Source organism: Oncorhynchus clarkii, chromosome 13, assembly GCF_045791955.1.
Source record: "Oncorhynchus clarkii lewisi isolate Uvic-CL-2024 chromosome 13, UVic_Ocla_1.0, whole genome shotgun sequence".
Lineage (NCBI taxonomy): Eukaryota > Metazoa > Chordata > Actinopteri > Salmoniformes > Salmonidae > Oncorhynchus > Oncorhynchus clarkii.
Window position 1 is genome coordinate 60,061,709 of NC_092159.1, and position 20,852 is coordinate 60,082,560.

Consider the following 20,852-nt stretch of genomic DNA (forward strand, 5'->3'; position numbering starts at 1 on the left):
GATGGATGGATGGATGGATGGATGGATGGATGGATGGATGGATGGAGTGAAGGGATGTGGAGGAGTGGAGGGATGGTAGTTAGTCATTCACACTGAGGTCAGGTGTGAAACAGCCAAGATTGTGGAGGATTCACCTCCATCATGTTACTGTTCCTCCATCATGTTACTGTTCCTTCACCTCCATCATGTTACTGTTCCTTCACCTCCATCATGTTAATGTTCCTTCACCTCCATCGTGTTACTGTTCCTCCATCATGTTACTGTTCCTTCACCTCCATCATGTTACTGTTCCTCCATCATGTTACTGTTCCTTCACCTCCACCATGTTACTGTTCCTCCATCATGTTACTGTTCCTTCACCTCCATCATGTTACTGTTCCTTCACCTCCATCATGTTAATGTTAATTCACCTCCATCGTGTTACTGTTCCTTCACCTCCACCATGTTACTGTTCCTCCACCATGTTACTGTTCCTTCACCTCCATCATGTTACTGTTCCTTCACCTCCATCATGTTACTGTTCCCTCACCTCCACCATGTTACTGTTCCTTCACCTCCATCATGTTACTGTTCCTTCACCTCCATCATGTTACTGTTCCTTCACCTCCATCATGTTACTGTTCCTTCACCTCCATCATGTTACTGTTCCTTCACCTCCACCATGTTACTGTTCCTTCACTTCCATCATGTTACTGTTCCTTCACCTCCATCCTGTTACTGTTCCTTCACCATGTTACTGTTCCTTCACCTCCATCATGTTACTGTTCCTTCATCTCCACCATGTTACTGTTCCTTCACCTCCATCATGTTACTGTTCCTTCACCTCAATCATGTTACTGTTCCTTCACCTCCATCATGTTACTGTTCCTCCACCATGTTACTGTTCCTTCACCTCCATCATGTTACTGTTCCCTCACCTCCACCATGTTACTGTTCATTCACCTCCATCATGTTACTGTTCCTTCACATCCACCATGTTACTGTTCATTCACCTCCATCATGTTACTGTTCCTTCACCTCCACCATGTTACTGTTCCTCCATCATGTTACTGTTCCTCCGCCATGTTACTGTTCCTTCACCTCCACCATGTTACTGTTCCTTCACCATGTTACTGTTCCTTCACCTCCACCATGTTACTGTTCCTTCACCTCAATCATGTTACTGTTCCTTCACCTCCATCATGTTACTGTTCCTCCACCATGTTACTGTTCCTTCACCATGTTACTGTTCCTTCACCTCCACCATGTTACTGTTCCTTCACCTCAATCATGTTACTGTTCCTTCACCTCCACCATGTTACTGTTCCTTCACCTCTACCAGGTTACTGTTCCTTCACTATATTACTGTTCCTCCACCATGTTACTGTTCCTTCACTATATTACTGTTCCTCCACCATGTTACTGTTCCTTCACTATATTACTGTTCCTCCACCATGTTACTGTTCCTTCACTATATTACTGTTCCTCCACCATATTACTGTTCCTTCACCTCTACCAGGTTACTGTTCCTTCACTATATTACTGTTCCTCCACCATGTTACTGTTCCTTCACTATATTACTGTTCCTCCACCATGTTACTGTTCCTTCACTATATTACTGTTCCTCCACCATGTTACTGTTCCTTCACTATATTACTGTTCCTCCACCATGTTACTGTTCCTTCACTATATTACTGTTCCTCCACCATATTACTGTTCCTTCACCTCTACCAGGTTACTGTTCCTCCATGATATTACTGTTCCTCCACCATGTTACTGTTCCTTCACTATATTACTGTTCCTCCACCATGTTACTGTTCCTCCACCATATTACTGTTCCTTCACCAGGTTACTGTTCCTCCACTATATTACTGTTCCTCCACCATGTTACTGTTCCTCCACTATATTACTGTTCCTCCACCATGTAACTGTTCCTTCACATCCACCATGTTACTGTTCCTCCACCATGTTACTGTTCCTTCACCTCAATCATGTTACTGTTCCTTCACCTCCATCCTGTTACTGTTCCTCCACCATGTTACTGTTCCTTCACCTCCACCATGTTACTGTTCATTCAACTCCATCATGTAACTGTTCCTTCACATCCACCATGTTACTGTTCCTCCACCATATTACTGTTCCTTCACCTCTACCAGGTTACTGTTCCTTCACTATATTACTGTTCCTCCACCATGTTACTGTTCCTTCACTATATTACTGTTCCTCCACCATGTTACTGTTCCTTCACTATATTACTGTTCCTCCACCATGTTACTGTTCCTTCACCTCTACCATGTTACTGTTCCTTCACTATATTACTGTTCCTCCACCATGTTACTGTTCCTCCACTATATTACTGTTCCTCCACCATGTTACTGTTCCTCCACTATATTACTGTTCCTCCACCATGTTACTGTTCCTCCATCATGTTACTGTTCCTTCACCTCTACCAGGTTACTGTTCCTCCACTATATTACTGTTCCTCCACCATGTTACTGTTCCTCCATCATGTTACTGTTCCTTCACCTCCACCATGTTACTGTTCCTCCATCATGTAACTGTTCCTTCACATCCACCATGTTACTGTTCCTTCACCTCCACCATGTTACTGTTCCTCCATCATGTTACTGTTCATTCACCTCCATCATGTTACTGTTCCTTCACCTCCACCATGTAAATTTTCCTTCACCTCCATCATGTTACTGTTCCTCCATCATGTTACTGTTCATTCACCTCCACCATGTTACTGTTCCTTCACCTCCACCATGTTACTGTTCCTTCACCTCCACCATGTTACTGTTCCTTCACCTCCACCATGTTACTGTTCCTCCACTATATTACTGTTCCTCCACCATGTTACTGTTCCTCCACCATGTTACTGTTCCTTCACCTCCACCATGTTACTGTTCCTTCATCACCACCATGTTGCTTTCATCTGTATCACGTCTCTATCTTGGTCTTTCTAGATCAGTGAAGATGAGGAAATAGAGGAGAAGAAATAGAGGAGGAGAGGAAATAGAGGAGGAGAGAAAGAAATGAAGAAGGATGGAAACCAGTCTGAGAAGTGATGAGCACCAGTAGCAACCATCTTGCACTATTCTAGTATTCAGACAGGGCTGTCGCCTGTGCAACACTAAGTCCCCTGTTCTGTTTAAACAGAGCCCAGTGACTGTGTGGAGGCTGGACTGGGTACACAGAGCCAGCAGGAAACAGGCAGGCCTAAACAGGCTTGACAGGAGGGAACACTCACAGCCAGCAGCAAAAGGGGTCCAGTGTGTGTGTGTGTGTGTGTGTGTGTGTGTGTGTGTGTGTGTGTGTGTGTGTGTGTGTGTGTGTGTGTGTGTGTGTGTGTGTGTGTGTGTGTGTGTGTGTGTGTGTGTGTTAATGTGTGTGTGTCTGCTAAGGAGGGAACAGTCTCGTTAGCAGGCCTTCCACAAAAACCAACATCAAAACAAACATTTTAAAACGGTTCTGATGGTTATTTGATTTCTTCATCCATAATCCTCAGTTACATGATTATACGGTAATTGTCCCAGTCCTATTTCTGATAGCCCAAACATTCACTTCTAATTGGCTGGCTGTGTGTGTTTGTGTTTGTACATGACTGATCAAAGTATAGACAAGCAGCACTGCACAAATGGGACAGAGGGGTGCTTGTGTAGGGGATGTTCACATACAGTAGGCCAGGGACCGTCAACTAGATTCAGCCACGGGACGATTTCTTCTTCAGCGAACATAATTACAAAGAATTTGTAGACTGCAAATTGACCGCAAGAAGCCCAAACAGATATAATATTGGAACCTTCAAACCTTGCTTAAATTTGTATACGATCACATACTGTATATCTCTCTATTATGGGTGCGAATGCTTTGGGCTGACAGTTGGGGAACCCTGAAGCAGCCTATACTGCTCTGAGTGTGTGTGTGTGTGTTCTAAGTGGGTCTAAGTTTGTGTTTATTCCGGCTGGCATGCCAGGCCACAGTAACACACCCTAAACAAACATCATCATCCTAATCATCATGGTCACAGTGTAAACACACACACACACACACACACACACACACACACACACACACACACACACACACACACACACACACACACACACACACACACACACACACACACACACACACACACACATACACACACACACACACACACACACACACACACACAGCCACAGCCACAGCCACAGCCAGGCAGGCAGGCAGAACACAGTGTTGCGGGTATGCTTGCCTTCCACAAACCAGAGCCACTTATCTAACCAAGGACACACACAGGCCTGGGGGAAGTAGAGAGGGACAGGGGAACTGACTGAGTGTGTACAGGGTCACACACATCCTAAACAGAGCTGCCCTCCATCAAGAAACACTGTGCCCTAACAGACTCTGAAAGGGGATGTATGTGTGTGTTTTGTGATTGAGTGTGTGTGTGTGTGTAGGGACGATGGGGAGGGCCTGTGTTTGGCTCGCACATTGGTCCTCCTCATTAAAACAAACAGGACAAACAATGCTGTTCATACATTACACACACAGTTATTTTGAGACAGTTTTCAAAGCCATTTGTCATACAGCATTTGCAGAGAGATGCTGGGAAGATCAAAGTCAGTGTGTGTGTGTTGTGTCAGTTTGAGACATTTGATAATGAGACAGCTAAAATTGACTCCTCCTTATTTACACAGTGTAAGGTGTGTTTGTGTTTGTGTTTGGGAGAGAGCAAAAGAGAGAACAAGACAGACAGAGAGAGAGAGGAGAGAGAGAGATTTTACATTCGACACAATTCGACATACCAATTAGGATCTGGCTAACAATACTTGAATCAGTTATAGAACCCATTGCCCGTTATGGTTGTGAGGTCTGCGGTCCACTCCCCAACCTAGAATTCACAAAGTGGGACAAATAGCAAATTGAGACTCTGCATGCAGAATTCTGCAAAACTATCCTCAGTGTCCAACGTAAAGCACCAAATAATGCATGCAGAGCAGAATTAGGCCGATTTCCGCTAATGATCAAAATTCAGAAAAGAGCAGCAAGATTTGTGACCTGTTGCCACAATTAAAGGTCAACCAGTGAAGAACAAACACCATTGTAAATACAAGCCATATTTATGTTTATTTATTTTCCCTTTTGTACTTTCACTACTTGCACATTGTTACAACACTGTATATATACATAATATGACATTTGAAATGTCTTTATTCTTTTGGAACTTCTGTATGTGTAATGTTTACTGTTCATTTTTGTTGTTTATTTCACTTTTGTTTATTACCTACTTCACTTGCTCTGGCATTGTTAACATATGTTTAGATGTGCTGAGAGACAGACAGAGAGAGAGAGAGAGAGAGAGAGAGAGCAGCAAGAGAGAAAGAGCAGAGAGAGCAGAGAGAGAGAGAGAGAGAGAGAGAGAGAGAGAGAGAGTGCAGGAACTCACATCTGTGTCGGGGCCTTTGTCGGCTCCAGGGCAAGAGAAGGTGACAAACTCATGGCACCTTTTGTGGACCACAAAACAGCACACTGTAGAAGAGGGCAGAAGAGACATGGACAGTTAGATGGTAATCAGGAACATTTCCCTATCTTTCTCCCTTACACATGACATGTAAACACACAACATACACACACACCATGACCAATCTAACTCTCCCCACCTCCCTTCCCCAGCCACCCGCACCCTCCTCCCCTCTTGGAGAGCATCCAAACTGAACACAATGGGTCATCCAGTCATCCTCTATAGACCAGCTCCAGGCTGCAGCCAGCAGTCATTCAAAAAGTGCCATCCAGGGGGATCACGTGACCCTTGACCGAGATGGCCGTGTGAACTAAGAGCTCCGCACAAGTAGATTCCAATTCCTAATCTTACCTCCACTTCAAGTTTAAACTCCTTTAGCTTAGGTAAAAAAGTCATGGCGGCTACAAAAGGCGACACTACAGGTGACATTTTTACCCGGACTCGAGCATTATCGACTGAAAAAGCCTCCAAGAAGTAGCTAGCTTCAGAAAAAGCTAGCGCCATTAGCCAGGAGCAAGAGGACCCGCTCCCCCCCGAGGCCCAACGAATGCCAACCTCGCACTCTGTCGAAGACATCCTTTCTGAGTTGAGATCCCAACATACAGAACTCAACAATACATTAGATGCCATTAACTCTCAGCTCAGTGCGATAGGGGGCAAGGTGACAATCCTGGAAAATGCTTTGCCTGACATCAACAACAAGATAACCATAAACACGGGACGCCTGGACGAGGCAGAGGGGCGAATCCTATCCATGGAAAACTTATTGACAGATGCCATGGAAACAATATCATATGCTAAAAAGAAAGTAGAGCATCTGGAAGAGAAACAGAGGACCTGGAAAACAGGGGGCAAAGGAATAATTGTGTTCTATTAAATCTGGGCCGAAAAAGAAGAGGGAAATATGCCACTGATCCCCTACCTGCAAGACAAACTTCCCAGGTGGCTCCACCTGTCCACCGACAGGCCCAAAGAACTCGAGAGAGCTCACCAGGCAATGAGGCTCCCACCAGCAGCCAGACAACGAGTCCTACAGGCGGCGAAAATCAACACCATCACAGTGGGAAACGCCAAACTCCCTTTACACCAGGACCTGTCAGCTGGAATACGCCGAAAGCGCAGAGAGTCTGACGAAGTGAAGAAATACTCCATTGACCGAGGCATCTTCAGGGGATTCAAGTACCCAAACGAGCTCAGGATTCTTCACCAAGGAGCCCTGCAACACTTCAAAACTCCCAAAGAGGCAAAACGTTTTTTGAAAGATAATCCTGGTCAATGAGAAACGGACCAATGATTAAATGCGATTAATGCTATTACTTCACAAAAAAATACAGTTTTATATCTTTATGTTTGAAGCCTGAAATGTGGCAAAAGGTCGCAAAGTTCAAGGGGGCCGAATACTTTCGCAAGGCACTGTATATGTAGGCTGGGCTATTGATTTTATTTTCTCCCTCTTTTAACGTGGTCTGGACGGGGGCTACGTTGTAATTTACTCAATGCGGGCGAGAGGAGAGGATGAGGCATTTCTTTGGTGGGGAGACGTTGTGCGTTGCTAACTGTTCCCGGTTTTTGTTTTATTCGGAACACAGAATTGAGACTGAGCGGGGGTAATAGATCCATCGGGATGTGTTGAGTTGTTTGGGAACTCGGCTGGGGTGTTCAGAGATTGTTATTTCATGTACACCATTTATTTTCCTTTTATGTGAAAGCAGCTGTAACTATTATCCACTTTTACCCAGCGATGACTTGCACTAAAGTTCCATTACTGTTCGTTGACGATGACTAGCACCTTAAATCTATTGACATGGAACTGCCATGGTCTCGGTCATGCAATAAAACGGAAACAGATACTATGTGCTCTAAAAAAGGAAAAAGCAGACATGCTATTACAAGAGACACACCTCTGTGATGCTGAACATGCCAAACTCCGCAGAGCTTGGGTGGGACAGGTGTATTTCTCATCTTTCAAATCAAACAGTAGAGGTACAGCCATAATTATCCATAAGAATGTTCCATTCATAATTGACAAAAACATATCTGATCCGGATGGGAGATTTATTTTGATAACTGGGTCACTGTATGGTCAATCAATTACTATCTTAAATATATACGCACCTAACACAGATACTCCTGCTTTCATGTCAAAAATGATAACCCTAGGGCCTCCCGGGTGGCGCAGTGGTTAAGGGTGCTGTACTGCAGCGCCAGCTGTGCCATCAGAGACTCTGGGTTCGCGCCCAGGCTCTGTCGTAACCGGCTGCGACCGGGAGGTCCGTGGGGCGATGCACAATTGGCCTAGCGTAGTCTGGGTTAGGGAGGGCTTGGCCGGTAGGGATGTCCTTGTCTCATCGCGCACCAGCGACTCCTGTGGCGGGCCGGGCGCAGTGCCAACCAAGGTTGCCAGGTGCACGGTGTTTCCTCCGACACATTGGTGCGGCTGGCTTCCGGGTTGGATGCACGCTGTGTTAAGAAGCAGTGCGGCTTGGTTGGGTTGTGTATCGGAGGACGCATGACTTTCAACCTTCGTCTCTCCCGAGCCCGTAAGGGAGTTGTAGCGATGAGACAAGATAGTAGCTACTAAAACAATTGGATACCATGAAATTGGGGAGAAAAATATCATCTCAAGTCCCCACCAAAAATCCTAGATCTGCAAAGATGTTACTCTTACTAAAGAGACTGATAGATACAGTGCCTTGCGAAAGTATTCGGCCCCTTTGAACTTTGCGACCTTTTGCCACATTTCAGGCTTCAAACATAAAGATATAAAACTGTATTTTTTTGTGAAGAATCAACAACAAGTGGGACACAATCATGAAGTGGAACGACATTTATTGGATATTTCAAAATTTTTTAACAAATCAAAAACTGAAAGATTGGGCGTGCAAAATTATTCAGCCCCTTTACTTTCAGTGCAGCAAACTCTCTCCAGAAGTTCAGTGAGGATCTCTGAATGATCCAATGTTGACCTAAATGATTAATGATGATAAATACAATCCACCTGTGTGTAATCAAGTCTCCGTATAAATGCACCTGCACTGTGATAGTCTCAGAGGTCCGTTAAAAGCGCAGAGAGCATCATGAAGAACAAGGAACACACCAGGCAGGTCCGAGATACTGTTGTGAAGAAGTTTAAAGCCGGATTTGGATACAAAAAGATTTCCCAAGCTTTAAACATCCCAAGGAGCACTGTGCAAGCGATAATATTGAAATGGAAGGAGTATCAGACCACTGCAAATCTACCAAGACCTGGCCGTCCCTCTAAACTTTCAGTTTATACAAGGAGAAGACTGATCAGAGATGCAGCCAAGAGGCCCATGATCACTCTGGATGAACTGCAGAGATCTACAGCTGAGGTGGGAGACTCTGTCCATAGGACAACAATCAGTCGTATATTGCACAAATCTGGCCTTTATGGAAGAGTGGCAAGAAGAAAGCCATTTCTTAAAGATATCCATAAAAAGTGTTGTTTAAAGTTTGCCACAAGCCACCTGGGAGACACACCAAAGATGTGGAAGAAGGTGCTCTGGTCAGATGAAACCAAAATTGAACTTTTTGGCAACAATGCAAAACATTATGTTTGGCGTAAAAGCAACACAGCTCATGACCCTGAACACACCATCCCCACTGTCAAACATGGTGGTGGCAGCATCATGGTTTGGGCCTGCTTTTCATAGGCAGGGACAGGGAAGATGGTTAAAATTGATGGGAAGATGGATGGAGCCAAATACAGGACCATTCTGGAAGAAAACCTGATGGAGTCTGCAAAAGACCTGAGACTGGGACGGAGATTTGTCTTCCAACAAGACAATGATCCAAAACATAAAGCAAAATCTACAATGGAATGGTTCAAAAATAAACATATCCAGGTGTTAGAATGGCCAAGTCAAAGTCCAGACCTGAATCCAATCGAGAATCTGTGGAAAGAACTGAAAACTGCCGTTCACAAATGCTCTCCATCCAACCTCACTGAGCTCGAGCTGTTTTGCAAGGAGGAATGGGAAAAAAATGTCAGTCTCTCGATGTGCAAAACTGATAGAGACATACCCCAAGCGACTTACAGCTGTAATCGCAGCAAAAGGTGGTGCTACAAAGTATTAACTTAAGGGGGCTGAATAATTTTGCACGCCCAATTTTTCAGTTTTTGATTTGTTAAAAAAGTTTGAAATATCCAATAAATGTTGTTCCACTTCATGATTGTGTCCCACTTGTTGTTGATTCTTCACAAAAAAATACAGTTTTATATCTTTATGTTTGAAGCCTGAAATGTGGCAAAAGGTCGCAAAGTTCAAGGGGGCCGAATACTTTCGCAAGGCACTGTATCTGGAGAGAGACTAATAGCTCATCTATGGACTATACATACTACTCTAATGTCCATAACACCTACTCCCGTATAGATTACATTTTTATCCCAAAGAGTTTCATAAATTCAGCCACGTGTACAATCGGACCCATAGCACTTTCAGATCACGCCTTTGTCCACCTCCGCTTGGACCTCTGCAAAAACATCCCGAGGTCAAAGAGCTGGAAATTCAACACCTCCATGCTATCAAACGAAGCGTTCCATACATTGGTAACTACATGGATAGACAACTACACACAAGACAACAAAGATTGTCCTGTTTCTCCGGCCACAATGTGGGACGCTGCTAAAGCCACACTAAGAGGTCATCTAATTGCATATGCTCCCTCTAAGAAAAAAGCAATGGAAGCACACAGGCTAGATCTCGAGAGGGAGCTGGAATGCTGTGAAAAAGTACATATACAATCATGGCTATTCGAACAACATGGATTCAGATAGAAGCCCAATCCTGTGGTCCATTGCCCCTAAGCTCAATTATATTCATTAATAACTTTAGTGAAGTGGGCAACTTAGCCAAAACCTTTGTGATTTACAGCACCCTACTAGCATGGAGGGACTGTAAGAAATACCTGGGCATTTCCTCACAAATATGTTCTCACTCACCTATAGTAGGCAACACAGTCTTGCCAAAAGCCCTGAGGGATGCCAACTTTAATATTTGGCATACTCTAGGAATCAGGACCTTTTCAGACCTATTTAATCAGAAAACCACAACACTGAAATCCTTTCAAGAGCTCTGCAGTAAATTCAATGTGCCAAGATCCAATTAAAAAATATATATATCTTCAAATTAGACATGTCATTTCCTCATTTACTTCCAAGAGGAGGTTTAGAACTCAGTTGAATGAAGTTGAAACCCTTCTTGTCACAGCACAATCAATTAAAGGCAAAATATCTTATATCTATAGACTTTCTGAGAAAGGAGGCTCCTCCTTTACTCCTTGGAAAATAATCTGGGAAAAGGACCTAGGTCTGTGATGAGTTATGGGCGTTATGGGCGGAGGTTTGCGACAGGGTATACTGCTCCTCTACTAATGTAAAAATGAAATAATCTAATTTTATTACACTCCTTTGAGACTCCGTAGCATGAAAACAGACGTCTCCTAACTGTAAAAAATGTACCTCTGAAAGTGGAACCTATATGCATGTATTTTGGAGCTGTAGAGAGATTGCCAGATTCTTGCAATCTATACATACTGCTGCACAGAAAATACTAGATGTACAGTTTGATATGACCCCGTGTATCTATCTTCTTAATGCCCAGCAGGACTTTGTTCTTGATCCTGACAGAGAAAATTTGCTTATGACTATTACATACTTTGCTAAGAAATGTATTATTCTATTGTGGGCCTTTAATACCTCTCCTACATTTAAAATGTGGATTGACCAGATTGTTGACTTTCTTCCTCTTGAAAAGCTCACTTATGACCTCCACAAGAGACAGCCCAAGTTTGATCGACTCTGGTCTCCACCACTCAACTATATTTCAAATTGGACAGAGTGAATGGGGAGATTAGGGAATTAAGCAGAAACATTGTGTAAGGTGCTGTAAAATCTAAAAACAAATTATTTGCTCGTCGTCTCAGCGAAGCCTAGAAATAGCTAATAAGAACCTTGTTAGTGCTGCTGCAAGTTTTATATATATGTTTATTTTTTAATTGTTCTTTGTGTGTATGTGTATGTACATGTATGTAGGATATGTGTGTGTATGTACATGTATGTAGGATATGTGTGTGTATGTACATGTATGTAGGATATGTGTGTGTGTGTGTGTATGTATGTATGTATGTATGTATGTATGCATGTACAGTGGGGCAAAAAAGCATTTTGTCAGCCACCAATTGTGCAAGTTCTCCCACTTAAAAAGATGAGAGAGGCCTGCCATTTTCATCATAGGTACACTTCAACTATGACAGACAAAATGATAAAAAAAATCCAGAAAATCACATTGTAGGATTTTTAATGAATTTATTTGCAAATTATGATGGAAAATAAGTATTTGGTCAATAACAAAAGTTTATCTCAATACTTTGTTATATACCCTTTGTTGGCAATGACAGAGGTCAAACGATTTCTGTAAGTCTTCACAAGGTTTTCACACACTGTTGCTGGTATTTTGGCCCATTCCTCCATGCAGATCTCCTCTAGAGCAGTGATGTTTTGGGGCTGTTGCTGACTGAGGGAGACAATGCCACCCTGTCGGATGTTCAGACTCTGCCTGCAGATGTAAGAGAAGAAATCCGTATTGCCCTGCCCACTTCACTGTTGCTTCAAGCAGAGGAAACTGTAGTTCTGAAATACATCAAAAAGCGTGAAGACTTCTGCCTGAAGCCCATACATGCCGCAGTGTACATGTTCGACCCCAAGTATGCTGGAAAGAGCATCCTGTCTGGTGCAGAGATCAACAAGGCCTATGGTGTCATCACTACTGTGTCTCACCACCTTGGCCTGGATGAGGGCAAGGTTCTTGGCAGTCTGGCAAAGTACACTTCCAAGCAAGGGCTTTGGGATGGAGATGCAATATGGCAGTCGTGCCAACATATCTCATCAGCCACCTGGTGGAAATTACTTTGTGGATCTGAGGCTCTTTCTCCTGTTGCCTCCATCATCCTCCAAATCCCACCAACATCAGCCGCCTCAGAGCGCATCTGGTCCTTGTTTTGGAACACACACATATGCAACAAGTGGACCAATACATGGGTTGAAAAATTGGTGGCCATCCAGGAAAATTTGAGCTTTTTGAGCCTGACAACGAGCCATCCTCAACAGGGTTGGAAAGTCACAGTGAAGATGAGGCCTCAGAGTCTGATGTTCAAGAGGTGAACATTGAGGAGGTCCAGAAAGAAGACATGGAAGCCTGAGAGGAACACAACCAAAGTTTTAGTTTCTAAACTATAATTTTACACATGTATGTTGAAAACGTTTTTGGGAGATGCGATGGAACATTGGGGATCATTCAATAATTTATTTATTTTGTTGTTCAGTGAAATCATCCCATGTGAAGAGACAAGAGCCAACTCATTTAATTAAGTCAACTCAATTCGTAACTAAATTGTTTTTTAATTTCTATTGGAAGGATTTAATCATTTTAAATTATGTCTACTTATGATAAGGTAAAAGGTTTATGTTTCTGTCTCCATATGATATGGTAAATATATCCAATGCAAAAAACATCTACATTTAGATGTATTAATTTGCATATATTTACGTTAATTCCCATATATTCCCGTTAATTCCCAAATATTCCCGTTAATTCCCACGGAAAGTGGGAGTGTGAATATTCCCCAAAATGTGCAACCCTAGTTGTAACCACTGCATTAAATATATCTCTATGGTTATAACAGTTTAAATCATTCCTGTAGAACAGAATGCCATCGGGGGTACGCCAAATAAAGATGTGATTAAAATTTGTAAAAAGAATTGTACAAAAAAAATTGTTTTACTTTTCTTTTTAAACATTTTCAAACAGTTCATTTATATTTTTTCAAACAGGGATATACATCTGGGTGAGTTTTTTCTCTCTCGACTGAGTAGCCTCGTTTCACTGCCAAAAATCTGGTGTTCAGCAAAATAACACAATGTCAAATACAGGTAGCCTAGTCAAATAATTAACATCCAATCACATTAACCGTTACTCTCTTGCGGGAATTCCACTAACAGTCCTTATGTAACCAAATGTAGCTGCTGTTCATTCCGTTTGCTCGAAAATGGTTAAATGCTAAAAAAAAGTAAGGCCCCATAGGCCCCATAGAGACACATACCAGCTCTACTGGTAGTATTGCTACTACCAGCAGTACTACACCTGCACCTGTCGACTACACAAGTTGTTCTGCTTCCACAACCACATCCAATGTCAGCATCAGTAATTCTACATTTATTTTGACATTGCAGGAGATGTTTTGAAACAATTACTGCATGGCATACAAGCCAGTGAATTCTGTGCGTTACAGCTGGATGAGTCAAGAGATGTGGCGGGCCTGGCACAGCTCCTGGTAAATGTCCATTACGTTTATGGGGGGTCGATTAAGGAAGACATCCTCTTCTGCAAACCACTGGAAACCAGGACAACAGGAGAGGATATGTTTTAAGTACAGCAGCTTTGTGACATCAAATGGACTTTGGTGGTCAAGATGTGTTGGTATCTGTACTGATGGCGCAAAAGTCATATGACAGGGAGACATAGTGGGGTGGTAACGCGCGTGAAGCACTGCTCCCAACGCCACTTGGGTACACTGCAGCATCCACCGAGAGCCTCTTGCTGCCTAGGGAATGCCTGACAGCTTGAAAGACATTTTGGATACTACAGTGAAAATGGTTAACTTTGTTAAAGCAAGGCCCCTGAACACTAGTGTATTTTCTGCACTATGCAATGACATGGGCAGCAACCATGTAAAGCTTTTACAACATACAGAAGTGCGCTGGTTATCAAGGGGCAAAGTATTGACACATTTTTTTAAAAATTGAGAGACAAGCTTAAAGTTTTTTTTACTGACCATAATTTTCACTTGTCTGACCGCTTGCATGATGACGAGTTTCTCACACGACTGGCTTATCTGGGTGATGTTTTTTCTCGCCTGAATGATCTGAATCTAGGATCACAGGGACTCTCCGCAACTACATTGAATGTGCGGGACAAAATTGAGGCTATGATTAAGAAGTTGGAGCACTTCTCTGTCTGCATTAACATGGACAACACATGTCTTTCCATCATTGTATGATTCTTTGTGTGCAAATGAACTCAAGCTTACGGACAATGTCAAATGTGATATAGCGAAGCACCTGAGTGAGTTGGATGTGCAATTACACAGATACCTTCCCGAAACGGACGACACAAACAACTGGATTCGTCATCCCTTTCATGCCCTGCCTCCAGTCCAGTTAGTGGTATCTGAACAAGAGAGCCTCATCGAAATTGCAACAAGCAGTTCAGTGAAAATATAATTTAATCAGAAGCCACTGCCAGAGTATCCTGCCTTGGCGAATCGCGCTGTTAAGACACTGATGCCCTTTGCAACCACGTAACTACAGTATGTGAGAGTGTATTTTCGGCCCTCACTAGCATGAAAACTATACACAGGCACAGACTGTGTGTGGAAAATGATTTAAGACTGAGGCTCTCCAATATAACCCACCATTGCAGAGTTATGTGCATCCTTTCAAGCACACCCTTCTCATTAACCTGTGGTGAGTTATTTACCATTTTCGATGAACAAATAAAGTGTTATATGTAAGATGGCTAAATAAAGAGCAAAATTATTAATTATTATTCTATTATTATTTGTGACCTGGTCCTATAAGAGCTATTTGTCACTTATCACGAGCTGGGTGGGAAGTGACAAAAACAATCATTCTAATGTTTAATAAATGTATCATATAGTGTGTGTGTGACAGGCTTACAATGATGGCAAAACACAACATTTGAGAGTGCGCTGACCCTTGCTAGAGGAGGTACGCAGTTGGAGGATGAATGTTTGAAGAGGTACGGGACTATAAAAAGTTTGGGAGCCACTGCTGTAGAAGAAACTTGTCAGAAAGGAGAATACATGGTATAGTAGGCTGGTAGATAGTATAGATGTTTGATTTTGATGCCAGGTTGTATTGGACCCAAGTAATGAACCACCACTCTCCAAGGCTCTCACTTCCCCTTTTTTACTACCAAGACAGTGTGTGTGTGTGTGTGTGTGTGTGTACACAGGTGCTTGTGTATGCATATGTTTCTTTGGGAGTCATGGTGATGATCAGCAGACCTAGTCAATACCTCTCTTAAAGAAAGGGGAGGATAAGCAAGACAATTACCAAGCAAATCAATAATTCATGTTTTGGGAATGACTGTGCACAGCAGTCACTGTGGAGTGTGCATGCCATCAGTTAATCTCTGGCAGTTAGCACTGTGTATCTATCTGTAGGCTGTTGTGTAATTGGACAACTGGGTGCTTTTAAAAGTTGCTGAGTCCTGGTATACAGTATACAGTGGAACAGAGGTTGACCTTCAGTCAATTCCCTCTGAAATTTGAGAGCTCTCCAACATTGAGAGACTGATAGTCAATCATCATCATTAACATCATTACCACCACAACCATCACCACCATCACCACAACCATCACTATCATCATCATCATCATCATCATCACCACCATCACCACAACAACCATCCCCATCATCAACACCACCACAACCATCACTATCATCATCATCATCATCATCACCACCATCACCACAACAACCATCCCCATCATCAACACCACCACAACCATCACTATCATCATCATCATCATCCCCACCACCACCACCACCACCACCACAATCACCACAACAACCATCACTGTCATCACCACCACCACCATCATCATCACCACCACAACCATCACTATCATCATCCCCACCACCACAACCATCATCATCATCATAACCACCACCACAACCATCATCATCATCACAACCACCACCACCACAGCCATCATCATCACACCACCACAGCCATCATCATCATCATCATCCCCACCACAACATCATCCTCATCCCCACCACAACCATCATCATCATCATCACCACCGTAGCCATCATCATCATCATCATCATCCCCACCACAACCACCCCAACCATCATCATCACCACAGCCATCATCATCATCATCCCCACCACAACCAGCATCATCATCATCACCACCACCATCACTATCATCATCATCACCACCACAGCCATCATCATCATTATCACCACCCCAACCATCAACATCATCATCACCACCACATCCATCCTCATCATCATCATCATCATCATCATCACCACCACAACCATCATCATCATCACCCCCACCATAATCACATCCTCATCACCACCACCATAACCATCATCATCATCACCACCAACACCACAATCATCATCATCATCAACAACATCATCATCATATCTGAATCTCTAAGTGTGCAGTATGCATCAGAGATGTTTCCATGGTAATCTGCTGGTTTCTGCTGAGAAGGGGAAAAGAGAATGAATTCATCTTCCTGAGTAATAAAGGTACAGAAAAAAAGAGTATAAATAAAAAGCTCAGCGAATATCTCCCAGTGTGATTTATTCCTGCTCGCTCTCTGTCACCACCTCCATTTATCATGTCCACATCAGGAAAACACAGAGGTGAGAACACAAACACACCCCACTACTGTGATGGAAGGCATAACGAACACACCCCACTACTGTGATGGGGAGCATAACAAACACACCCCACTACTGTGATGGAAGGCATAACAAACACACCCCACTACTGTGATGGAAGGCATAACAAACACACCCCACTACTGTGATGTGAGGCATAACAAACACACCCCACTACTGTGATGTGAGGCATAACAAACACACCTCACTACTGTGATGGAAGGCATAACAAACACACCCCACTACTGTGATGGAAGGCATAACAAACACACCCCACTACTGTGATGGAAGGCATAACACACACACCACACTACTGTCATGGGGAGCATAACAAACACAACCTGCTACTGTGATGGGGAGCATAACAAACACAACCTGCTACTGTGATGGGGAGCATAACAAACACACCCTGCTACTGTGATGGGGAGCATAACAAACACACCCCACTACTGTGATGGAAGGCATAACAAACACACCCCACTACTGTGATGGGGAGCATAACAAACACACCCCACTACTGTGATGGAAGGCATAACAAACACACCCCACTACTGTCATGGGGAGCATAACAAACACAACCTGCTACTGTGATGGGGAGCATAACAAACACACCCCACTACTGTGATGGGGATCATAACAAACACACCCTGCTACTGTGATGGGGAGCATAACAAACACACCCCACTACTGTGATGGGGAGCATAACAAACACACCCTGCTACTGTGATGGGGAGCATAACAAACACACCCCACTACTGTGATGGGGAGCATAACAAACACACCCTGCTACTGTGATGGGGAGCATAACAAAGACACCCCACTACTATAATGGGGAGCATAACAAAGACACCCCCACAACTGTAATGGAGAGCATAACAAACACACCCCACTACTGTGATGGGGAGCATAACAAACACACACCGCTACTGTGATGGGAAGCATAACAAACACACCCCCACTACTGTGATGGGAAGCATAACAAAGACACCCCACTACTATAATGGGGAGCATAACAAAGACAGCCCCACTACTGCAATGGGGAGCATAACAAACACACTCCACTACTGTGATGGGGAGCATAACAAACACACCCTGCTACTGTGATGGGGAGCATAACAAAGACACCCCACTACTATAATGGGGAGCATAACAAAGACACCCCCACTACTGTAATGGAGAGCATAACAAACACACCCCACTACTGTGATGGAAGGCATAACAAACACACCCCACTGCTGTGATGGAAGGCATAACAAACACACCCCACTACTGTCATGGGGAGCATAACAAACACAACCTGCTACTGTGATGGGGAGCATAACAAACACAACCTGCTACTGTGATGGGGAGCATAACAAATACACCCCACTACTGTGATGGGGAGCATAACAAACACACCCTGCTACTGTGATGGGGAGCATAACAAACACACCCCACTACTGTGATGGGGAGCATAACAAACACACCCCACTACTGTGATGGGGAGCATAACAAACACACCCCGCTACTGTGATGGGGAGCATAACAAACACACCCCCACTACTGTAATGGGAAGCATAACAAAGACACCCCACTACTATAATGGGGAGCATAACAAAGAAACTCCACTACTGTGATGGGGAGCATAACAAACACACCCACTACTGTGATGGGGAGCATAGCAAACACACCCCACTACTGTGATGGAAGGCATAACAAACACACCCCACTACTGTGATGGAAGGCATAACAAACACACCCCACTACTGTGATGGAAGGCATAACAAACACACCCCACTACTGTGATGGAAGGCATAACAAACACACCCCACTACTGTGATGGGGAGCATAACAAACACACCCCACTACTGTGATGGAAGGCATAACAAACACACCCCACTACTGTGATGGAAGGCATAACAAACACACCCCACTACTGTGATGGGAGGCATAACAAACACACCTCACTACTGTGATGGAAGGCATAACAAACACACCCCACTACTGTGATGGAAGGCATAACAAACACACCCCACTACTGTGATGGAAGGCATAACACACACACCACACTACTGTCATGGGGAGCATAACAAACACAACCTGCTACTGTGATGGGGAGCATAACAAACACAACCTGCTACTGTGATGGGGAGCATAACAAACACACCCTGCTACTGTGATGGGGAGCATAACAAACACACCCCACTACTGTGATGGAAGGCATAACAAACACACCCCACTACTGTGATGGGGAGCATAACAAACACACCCCACTACTGTGATGGAAGGCATAACAAACACACCCCACTACTGTCATGGGGAGCATAACAAACACAACCTGCTACTGTGATGGGGAGCATAACAAACACACCCCACTACTGTGATGGGGAGCATAACAAACACACCCTGCTACTGTGATGGGGAGCATAACAAACACACCCCACTACTGTGATGGGGAGCATAACAAACACACCCTGCTACTGTGATGGGGAGCATAACAAAGACACCCCCCTACTATAATGGGGAGCATAACAAAGACACCCCCACAACTGTAATGGAGAGCATAACAAACACACCCCACTACTGTGATGGGGAGCATAACAAACACACACCGCTACTTTGATGGGGAGCATAACAAACACACCCCCACTACTGTGATGGGAAGCATAACAAAGACACCCCACTACTATAATGGGGAGCATAACAAAGACAGCCCCACTACTGCAATGGGGAGCATAACAAACACACTCCACTACTGTGATGGGGAGCATAACAAACACACCCTGCTACTGTGATGGGGAGCATAACAAAGACACCCCACTACTATAATGGGGAGCATAACAAAGACACCCCCACTACTGTAATGGAGAGCATAACAAACACACCCCACTACTGTGATGGAAGGCATAACAAACACACCCCACTGCTGTGATGGAAGGCATAACAAACACACCCCACTACTGTCATGGGGAGCATAACAAACACAACCTGCTACTGTGATGGGGAGCATAACAAACACACCCCACTACTGTGATGGGGAGCATAACAAACACACCCCACTACTGTGATGGGGAGCATAACACAGACACCGCCACCACTACTGTGATGGGGAGCATAACAAACACACCCCACTACTGTGACGGGGAGCATAACAAACACACCCCACTACTGTGATGGGAAGCATAACACAGACACCGCCACCACTACTGTGATGGGGAGCATAACAAACACACCCCACTACTGTGATGGGTAGCATAACAAACACACCCCACTACTGTGACGGGGAGCATAACAAACACACCCCACTACTGTGATGGGAAGCATAACACAGACACCGCCACCACTACTGTGATGGGGAGCATAACAAAGACACCCCCCTACTATAATGGGGAGCATAACAAAGACACCCCCACAACTGTAATGGAGAGCATAACAAACACACCCCACTACTGTGATGGGGAGCATAACAAACACACACCGCTACTGTGATGGGGAGCATAACAAACACACCCCCACTACTGTGATGGGAAGCATAACAAAGACACCCCACTACTATAATGGGGAGCATAACAAAGACAGCCCCACTACTGCAATGGGGAGCATAACAAACACACTCCACTACTGTGATGGGGAGCATAACAAACACACCCTGCTACTGTGATGGGGAGCATAACAAAGACACCCCACTACTATAATGGGGAGCATAACAAAGACACCCCCACTACTGTAATGGAGAGCATAACAAACACACCCCACTACTGTGATGGAAGGCATAACAAACACACCCCACTGCTGTGATGGAAGGCATAACAAACACACCCCACTACTGTCATGGGGAGCATAACAAACACAACCTGCTACTGTGATGGGGAG

At 44.0% G+C, this 20,852-nt stretch overlaps 1 protein-coding gene across 1 annotated transcript in view; it reads right to left on the minus strand.

The window, feature by feature from the left end:
• LOC139365185 (protein kinase C, alpha, b) overlaps positions 1-20,852 on the minus strand; it is a 230,042-nt gene that overhangs the window by 130,199 nt on the left and 78,991 nt on the right. The window contains exon 3 of the mRNA XM_071102638.1: positions 5,414-5,496. Coding sequence (XP_070958739.1) covers positions 5,414-5,496 — 83 coding nt within the window. The remainder of the gene's footprint in view (positions 1-5,413; positions 5,497-20,852) is intronic.